The 9,256-nt window shown below is 58.5% G+C and overlaps 1 protein-coding gene across 1 annotated transcript in view; it reads left to right on the forward strand.

Annotated features, from left to right (window-relative positions):
• Window positions 1–251: 251 nt before the first annotated feature.
• Window positions 252–9,256, forward strand: part of LOXL1 (lysyl oxidase like 1) — a 24,264-nt gene continuing 15,259 nt past the window's right edge. Inside the window, exon 1 of the mRNA XM_027123565.1 lies at window positions 252–1,734. Within this exon, the coding sequence (XP_026979366.1) occupies window positions 582–1,734 (1,153 nt within the window). The 5' untranslated portion in view covers window positions 252–581. The remainder of the gene's footprint in view (window positions 1,735–9,256) is intronic.

Below are 9,256 nucleotides of genomic sequence, written 5' to 3' on the forward strand. Positions count from 1 at the left end.
CTCAGCCCCGTTATACCTGCCAGGGCCCCACTCACCGGGCCTGAGTCCCCAGAGGCCCCGTCCTACTCCCTTCTTCATTCCCTTCCTCAGAGGCAGGTCTGGGGCTTGGCTGGGAGCTCCAGGGACTGAGGGAGCACAGCAGCTGTGGGACAGGCCACATAGCTAAAACCCGGCGGGCCATAGGGCCCCGCGGAGGAGGCCCCAGCAGGCGGACCAGGCTGCCCGAAACCTCCCTACGCTCCCAGCCTGTTGCTTATTCATTCAGAGTGGGAAAGCGCCAGCCCAGCGGCCAGCCAGTGCCGGGCTGGCCATGTAAGGCCCCCAGGCGGTCCTGCCTGCCCGGTGCCCTGCAGAGAGCCTCGTGCAGCCCTGGGCACCGCCCCTGCCCTGCCCTGACCCCTTGGCCTCGAAATGCTGTCATCGGAGGAGCCGTCCCGCTCGGGACAAGGCCAGGATGGACAAAGCTAGAGCTGGGGCAGGCAAGGAGCCGTCCTGTCCTCGAGGCCGTGGGAAGAGAAGCACGCACAGGGGGCCACTCCTGAGAGCCTCTCAGTCCACCAGGCCTCTGCAGAAGGGCCACCATGGCTCTGGCCCCAGCCTGTTGGCAGCTGGGGGCCCTGGTGTGGGGCGCCTGCGTCTGCGTCCTGGTGCACGGGCAGCAGGCGCAGCCAGGGCAGGGCTCGGACCAGGGACGCTGGCGGCAGCTGATCCAGTGGGAGAACAACGGGCAGGTGTACAGCCTGCTCAACTCGGGCTCAGAGTACTTGCCTGCGGGGACTCAGCGCTCCGAGAGTAACTCCCGGGTGCTGCTGGCGGGCGCCCCCCAGGCCCCGCATCGGCGCAGCCACGGGGGCCTCCGGCGTCGGCAGGCCCCGTCGCTGCCCCTGCCCGGGCGCATCGGCTCGGACACCGTGCGCGGCCAAGCGCGGCACCCATTCGGCTTCGGCCAGGTGCCCGACAACTGGCGCGAGGTGGCCGTCGGGGACAGCACGGCCATGGCCCGGGCCCGCACCTCCGTCTCCCAGCAACGGCACGGGGGCTCCGCCTCCTCGGCCTCGGCCTCGGCCTCGGCCTTCGCCACCACCTACCGCCAGCCGTCCTCCTTTCCGCAGCAGTTCCCCTATCCGCAGGCGCCCTTCGTCAGCCAGTATGAGACATACGACCCCGCGTCGCGGACCTACGACCAGGGCTACGTGTACTACCGCGGCGTGGGCGGCGGTCTGGGCGCAGGGACGGCGGCCGTGGCCGCGGCGGGGGTCATCTACCCTTTCCAGCCCCGGGCGCGCTACGAGGAGTACGGCGGCGGCGAGGAGCAGCCCGAGTACCCGCCGCAGGGCTTCTATCCGGCCCCGGAGAGGCCGTACGCGCCGCAGCCGCCGCAGCCGCAGCCAGCCGACGGCCTGGACCGCCGCTACTCGCACAGCCTGTACAACGAGGGCACCGCGGGCCTCGAGCAGGCCTACCCCGACCCGGCCCCCGACGCTGCGCAGTCCAACGGTGGCGCCTACGGCGGCGACCCCCGCCTCGGCTGGTACCCGCCCTACGGCAACATGCCACCCGAGGCCTATAGCCCGCCGCGGGCCGTGGAGCCGCAGCCCCCCTTCCGCGTGGTGGAGCCTCCCTACCTGCCGGTGCGCAGCTCCGACGCGCCCCCGCCGGGTTCGGAGCGCAATGGCGCGCAGCAGGGCCGCCTGAGTGTGGGCAGCGTGTACCGGCCCAGCCAAAACGGTAGAGGTGAGTACGTCCCGACGCCCAGGCCCTTCTCCATCCTTTACCGAAGGCCTCCCCCAGCTGCTAAGTAAGGACCCCCACCCTCCTCCCCATAGGCAGCCCCAGTGTTTCCCACCTCCCGGCCTTCGCCCTGTCCACGCATCATCATCGGTGCCAGGATTTGGCCAGGCAGGCCGGGGCTCTGACTTGGGGGGGTGGGGGTGGAGGGACTGGACAGGCTTTGTAAAGAGACGCCTTCCAGATGTGGCTTGGGTCATCTGAGGACAAAGTAAAGGAGCCCCCCTCCCCGCCTCTCCCTCATTCCCATCAGGGCATGTCCTCCACGCTTGGAGGTGCCCCTCTGCCAGCCTCACAGGGTGAAGCAGGGAGCATCAGGGTCAGAAAGGCCTTAGGGGACGCCTCTGGAGGTGTGGCAAGTTCCCGGTCACTGGGCATCTGTGAGCTTGGCCTGAATGAACAGGAGGTTAGAAGAGAGAATCTGGGCTGACAGGAGTGCAGACTAGATAACCCAGAGTTCCTTCAGGGGCACACTGCAAGGCCCAGACTAGAGAGGTGAGTGGGGCACCAGCCTGGGCACCGAAAAACTTACTAATCGAGATAAGTAATATTTTAATGCATTTTTAAATCAAAAATAATGCAAAAAAAATGAAAAAAATTTTAAATAGAATCAGTTATGGTGGCATGCCAAACTATATTCAAGCCTGAGGCAACTGAAAACTCAGCAATACTGATCATCTTTATTTGAAATTTTGATGTTTTGTTCATCACAGATTTTTTTGTGTGTTAATTTTGATTTTTAAAAATATTGCCTGAAATGTTACTTCTCGTAGCTACTGAGTTTTTAGGCGCCCTCTTAAATTTTGCACCCCAGGCCAGGGCCTCAGTCACTTCACTCAGTTCACCCTAGTCCTGGCCCTGGGGGAGAGTCCCAGGAGGCAGCTGTGGACGGGGGTGCAGGGGGTGTTGGAGATATGACCTAGTTGTGGGAAAGCCCAAGCCATCTACACACGAGGACTCAGTGGAAGGGGCAGCCTTCCTTCTTCAGATGAGCAACTCCACATATGCTGATAGCAGGCGGACTACCTTGGCAAGGGCCCGCTAGTGGTCTGGCCAGGGCTGAACGGCCATTGGTCCTGCTGTCCTAGAATTCCCCTTCCTGCTTCTGTCTCTGCAAGTCCAAAGTCAGCTTTGGTCAAGGTTTTCCATTCAGTCCCCAATGCATATGCGTTCCACCCCAGCCTTGCCTCTTTCAGGCTGCGATTAATACCATGATTCTTTACTCCTGACTCTCTGCTCCACAACAATGTTTCTGTGCCAGGCGCACCAGGTGAGGGCGGAGCACTGCAGGGCTCAGGGGCACAGGTAGTGTACCCCCAGCCTTTGCTCCTCTGCCTCTGTCCGCACGGGGACGCTTCCTTGTCTCCAGCCATAATGACCTTGGGTGAGAGAGGCTGCCGCTGGGGTGCAGGGGTGGGGACTCCCGTCTCTCTAGGGGCTGCTGGAGCCCAAGGCTAGGGGAGAGGAGTGTCCACACTGGCAGTACTCACTCCCTCATATTCAAGGCGTAGCACTCAAGTTGGGTGCTGAATCCCACTTTGAGAACCTGCAGGAGCTAGGACAGGAGCTAGATGGAAGGCCCTTCTGTGATGTGATGAAGGATGCATCCTCCTGCCACCGTGGCCTCACCCGGATCTGATCCGCACCAGGGCTTGCGGCATCCCTGCAGCAGGGTGTGTTACAGCTCTACACCAACTGTTCCCAGAGCTCCGTGGAGGAGAGCGTGTTTTACCTATAAGCTAAACTTCTGTGGTAGCTTTTCTTAGAATGCAAGACCACAGAGTGGGGCTCAGCCAGAAGCACTCCACCTCTGGGCAGAGGAGAAAACCGAGGCCTCAAATAGCCTCAAATAGCAGTGCTAGCAGAGCCAGGCCTGGGACTTGACATCTACGCCCCAAGCCAGTGGGTTTTCTAAGGTCCTTCTTTAGCCTCTCAGTTCTTAAGGTTCAGAGGGGGATTGGCCAGAGCAAGGCTATGTTTGGAGCGGGGGGTGCTTGGCGCTTAGCAGGGCCTCTGGCCATTGCCCCTGAGCCCCAGTGTTCAATTGGGATTAAAGACATTTCTCCCCAGAACGCAGTATACTAGATGCCAAGCTGAATCCAGGCCCTGCCCTGAGGAAGGAATAGAAAAGGGGGCACCTCAGTGCTGTGATTGGGCAGGCACTGGGGGGATGGGTTAGGGGACCCAGGGGAGGGGCCTCCCCAGTCGGGGGCGCTAGGAACTCAGGGAGGACTTCTGAGAGGAGGAGGTGCCCAAGCATTGCCGCAAGCTGTCAGCACCCTCCAAGTGCCCCTTCCCTCGTCATGGGGGGGAAGGTGTGTGTGGGGCGGTGCAGGCTAAATCGGGGCTCACAGAGAGGCCAGAGAGGGAGCAGTACCTTCTCCCCCATCACTTGTTCCCCTTCCCACCCTGCTAGGCTGGGACCATGGAAAATCCCGGTTTGGGGAAGGCCAAGCCTTGTGCTTGAGATCAGACCCCCAGGCCTGGTGTGGGAGTCCAGAGTAGATTCTCCGAGACTGACCTCATTCCTCCTGGCCGCACACCCAGGGGTCTGAGGCTGGGCGCTGGCAGCCCGCGTGCACGTGGGCGTGGACGCGGACATGTCCTCACAACACCAAACACATGTGCGCACCACCCACGTCCTCCACGTTTGGGCAGTTTCCAAGCGCCTGTCCAGAGCCTGGTTTCTTCCTTGGGTGCCTGCACCCCCTTCCCTCCCACCCTGGGGAGGGGGGCTGCCCAAGGCCTCCTGCAGTACCGTTGTCTCTGAAATGTGTAACGGGAGGGAAGGCGAGGAAACAGAGGCCCAGGTCACATACCTGGTCTGCCTGTCACAGCAGATCAGTGCAGAGGCCTGGAGGGTGGCTGCCTGCTTCCCAGGCCCCTGTGCTGTGCCCCTCCCTCTCCCAAGCCGGGCCCTCTTCTCCTAGCCTCCTTGTCCCTGTTCCTGCCTCCTCACAGCCTCAGCTTCTCTGAGCTGGTGGTACCGGTGCAGACTAAGATGACTTCTGGCCCTAGAAGACCACGGCTTTTCTCTCAGGGCCCCCCCCTTACACCCTCAGCCTGATTCACTGCCTCTGGCCACCCTATGAAAGTATCATGGAGCAGCCACCCTGGCTGTCCTCCCAGGGCATCTCTGATGGCTATGCCCACCTTGCCTGGCGTGGGTCCTCCTTCCCTGTCCTCACACAACCAATCGGAGCTGTGACTGCCTCCTCCCTGGTCCCTTCCAGTCCATCCTACGCATGGGGCAGATACACCCTTTCATTGCTGACCATATTACTCTCCTGCTCAAGAAGGCTCTGTGGCTCCCAAGGCCTTCAGGACAAAATCTCAGCGCCTTAGCCTTTGCATCAGAACCTGAGGCACCTCCTTCCTCTCCTCTCCTCCTTCTCCCTCTCTCAGGCCTCCACAGCCCCCATGAGGATCGTGCTGCTCCTAGGCCCAGGTGTTTCATGTCCCTGCACTCACACAGGGGTGTTTCTAGGGTACGTCCCTCTCCATCCAGCCTCCTGCACCCAAGAGGCCAGATGGGGCCCCTTAGTCCCTGAGAGCAGCCCTGGCTCCCTGCTGCACCCCCTACTTCCTGCCCCCCTGACTCAGGTCGCCCACCCACCTCCACAAGGCTTGGAGTCGATGCAGGAGGCCTGGCCACCCAGAGCATCCCGAGTTAGAGCGCCCAGGCGAGGATGATGATGACAAGTTCAGCCATTGCAGAGGAACCCTTGCTGAGCTTTGTGGCTGGAATGTGCAACTTCATTCACCCGCACAGCCTCCTAGAGAGGGGGGGATTACGGTCCTCTGGTACAGATGAGAAAACGGAGACCTGGGGAGGTCTCACCGCTGGATGCAGCCGAGCCAGAATTCAAACTGAGCCTGTCATCTCTGCATTGCACTCAGTTGACCCGGGAGGACCCTCACACCACCTGCAAGCCAGCTGGGGCAGGACTTGAACCTGGACCTCAGTTCCCCCAGCCACCTCCAGAGGGATAATTCTGTATACATCATCTCGTAATTCCCACAGCAACCCCACCAGCCAGATGCTGTTATCCATCCCGTTTCACAGATAAGGTGACAGGCTCACTTGCTGACTGTCACACGACCTCTTAGTCGTGAAACCAGAATTTGAGTCTGCATGGCTCTCCATCCTGAGTTTTTAACCCCCGTGCATTATTTTTTTTTCTACATTTTCATGTATTAAGGCTTACCTTGCACATCCATCTGGTCATTCAGCAGATGCTTGACTCCTACCATGTTCTGGGCACTGGTTGCGACAGAGTGAGACGAAACAGAGAGAGTGCACAGCTTTGGGCACCTCCCCAGTGAGGTGTTAGCGTGAAGCCTTGTCATTCCCACTCTATAGACTCCAGAACATTTGGTTAACAAGCACCTCTACAGCACCTGACACTGTTCTTGGAGCTTTACAATTAGTCGCTTAATTCTCATAACAACCCTCGGTATTGTTATTACCCCCATTTTGCAGATGAGGAAACTGAGGCCCTCGGAGGTTAAGCCCAAGGTTGCATAACTGGTGACTGGTGGAGGCAGAATCACAGCTCAGCATCCCTCCTTCCTTCCCAGAAGTTGTCTCAAGTTGCTCCTTCAGAAAGAAATGGAGTCTTCAGGCCGAGGAACTTGGGGTAAAGGGTCAGACAACTATGGAGATAGAGGGACCTGGGTCCTCTTGTTACTCCCCTGTTTGGCAATGGAAGGTCACTAGTGTCAGAACAAACAAGTCGTGTCCGAAGCAACCTCATCGCAGGCAGATTTCCCGTCTCCTCTCGTATCATTCAGTTGCAAGGCCACATCCTCTCTCCCCTGTTCTCAAACTGGACCATCCCTGCAAGAAGAGACAGCTCCCATTTTAAATAATCATAATAGCCACTGCTATTATTGAACCCTTAATATGCACCAGACACTATGCCAAGCATTTTGTTTTTATTTCCTCGTTTAGTACCCCCAGCAAGCTTGTGAGGTAGATGATATTATACCCCCATTTTACAGAGGAGGCAACTGAGGCTAGAGAAGTTCAGTAACTCATCCAAGGTCTCAGAATTCAGCAGCAGCCAAGCTCGGACCGAGGCTGACTCTCTCCCCCACTGAACCATCCCAGCCTTCCCTCTGCTTCTGCCCCTCAGGGAAGGGTATGTCTCCGCGTTCATTGCTTCTCTCAGGTCTAAACCCCCTAGGACACAAAAAGTTGGATTTTTTTTTTGCCTTGAGTTCACAGGCCCCACAGAGCCTTTTGGGATGGTGGCTGAGCAGGGTGGGGAGTCCTTCGGGACTTACAGGCACCAGGCTACTGCCGCACTTGGCCCGGGAATTCTGGCCTTTCATCCCGGCCTTTCGTCTCCTCTCCTCCCTCTCTCCCCTCCCCAGGGACCCCCATCTCAATCTCCTGTCACCTCCAAAGGGGCACTTCTCCCTAGTAGTCCCAGCCCAAGTCCACCCCACTCCTGTCCAAGCCAAGAGCACATGGAAAACTCCCCAGGACAGTGGCTGGAGCGGCAGGACAGGAAGGGGGGGGCGAGGAGCGGGTGGTCCGCCCAGGCAGCCCACACCTGCTTCCAATTCTGTGCCCGGCATTCCTGCGGAGTAGCAGTCCGCTTGGGAGGAGGCTGGAAGGAGAGGCTGGGTCTCGTGCCTCCCCTGCCCTGACCTAACAGCCTCCTCACCACAGGCGGTTGGACCCAGAGGGCCTTTTTGTCTGGATTCAGGATTACAGGGCTGGGGCTGCACCTGGGTCCCTCTCCCCCTTACTCATGGACACCCAGAAACTGGGCATTTAGGTATCACCTGAAAATGGGAAGAGGGTGTCAGAACACCAGAGCAGGAAGGTCCACAAATGCGGAAGTCGAGGCCTGAGGGGGCTTTGCCACCAAAGTCTCAGGAGACAACCCACCCTTCCTCCCCCTTGTGGGCCAGCTGGAACCATGGGTTTTCCAACCCCAAAGCTAATCCTTTTTCAAAAGAAAGGGCTTTTGGAGTCTGTCCCAGCCTCTGCCTGATAATGAAGGCTGTGCTCACACAGGCAGTGCCAACAGACCCTTTATGGGGTGCCAGTATTTGTGCTTGCGCTCGCTGAGGGCTTACAGGTGCCAGGCCCTGAGCTGGGTACAGGGAATTCAGGGGCGCCCTGGACCCATCCCTGTTCTCACTGAGGTCTCAGCCCAGCAGCAAGAGACCAGGCAGGCAGGATGCCGCGGCCCAGACCCACTTCCATCTCACCCAACCCGCCAGCTCTCAGAACACGCTGTGCAGCTGGGAGGCAGGCAAAGGACAATCCCACCCTCCCCTTCCCCCAGGGGCTCTCGCCTGGCTGAGGAGAGCAGATATCATCTCATGAGGAAATTCAGCCATTCAACAGATATTCATGGAGTGCCTTACTTTGTGCTGATGCTGGTCTAGAGCTGGGTATTCATTAGTTTTAGAAAAGAGGCAAAATCCTTGTCCTTGTGGATCTTGTATTTTCATGGGTAAACATAATAAGTAAATAATAGAAGGGGTAAGTACTGTGGAAAAAATAGAGATAAGTCAGGGAGATCTGGAGTGTTGGGAGAGGTTGCAAAGGTAGTCAGGGTGGGCCTCATGAAGGTGGCATTTGAGCAAAGACTTGAAGGAGGCACAGAGCGATTCATGCAGCTATCTGCAGGTGGAGCATTCCAGACAGAAGAGACAGCCAGTGCAAAGGCCCCAAGGCAGGAATTCCCTGGGGCTCTCAGGTGTGTTCCAGTGTGGTTAGAGCAGCATGGCATGGGTGTGGGTGCATTACGGGAGACAGGTCAGAGAGGCAACTGGGTTCAGACCATGGAGAGCCTGTAGGCCACTGTGAGGACTTTGGCTTTTGCTCTCCATGCATTGGGGAGCTCCTGCAGTGACATTTAAACAGGGTCTCTGACTGCTATGCTGGGAATGGACAGTGCGGGGGCAGGCAGGGGGAGTCCGAGAGGAGGCCTGTACAGAGATCCAGGCGGAGATATCGGTGGCCGGGCCAGGGGTAACAACAGAGGTGGTGGGCAGTCAGTTTCGGGCTGTATTTTGGAGGTAGAGCTGATGGGATTTCCTGATGGATTGGATGTGGGGTGGAAGAGAAAGAGAGGGGTCAGGCATAACAGGAAGGGTTATGTCCTGTGCAGCTGAAAGGATGAAGTTGCCATAAGCTGAGATGGGAAGGCCATGGGTCGAGTGGGTTTTGTAAGAAAGATAAAAAGTTCAGGTCACTGTGAAGGGTCTGAGGGGCAGGGAGGGAACCCAGGAGACCATACGATCCTCAGGGGCTTCTGGAGGTGGAGAGAGGGGCACTAAGCAGGGCCTGCAAGGGTGGGCTGGCAGGAAGGTAGGGGCTGTCTTCACATTGGGAAGAGTGTGAGTGAGTGAGGTGTGCAAGGAGGTGGCAGAAGGCTTGAACAGAGAGGAAGGTAGCTTGCCTCCGCAAAGGTGAGCGGCAGCCTCCTCCCAGCCCAGCCCC

The sequence above is a fragment of the Aethalodelphis obliquidens genome, unplaced genomic scaffold (assembly GCF_003676395.1).
Source record: "Aethalodelphis obliquidens isolate GAN/ISIS:26980383/991018 unplaced genomic scaffold, ASM367639v1 scaffold26, whole genome shotgun sequence".
In the NCBI taxonomy this organism is placed as follows: Eukaryota; Metazoa; Chordata; class Mammalia; order Artiodactyla; family Delphinidae; genus Aethalodelphis; species Aethalodelphis obliquidens.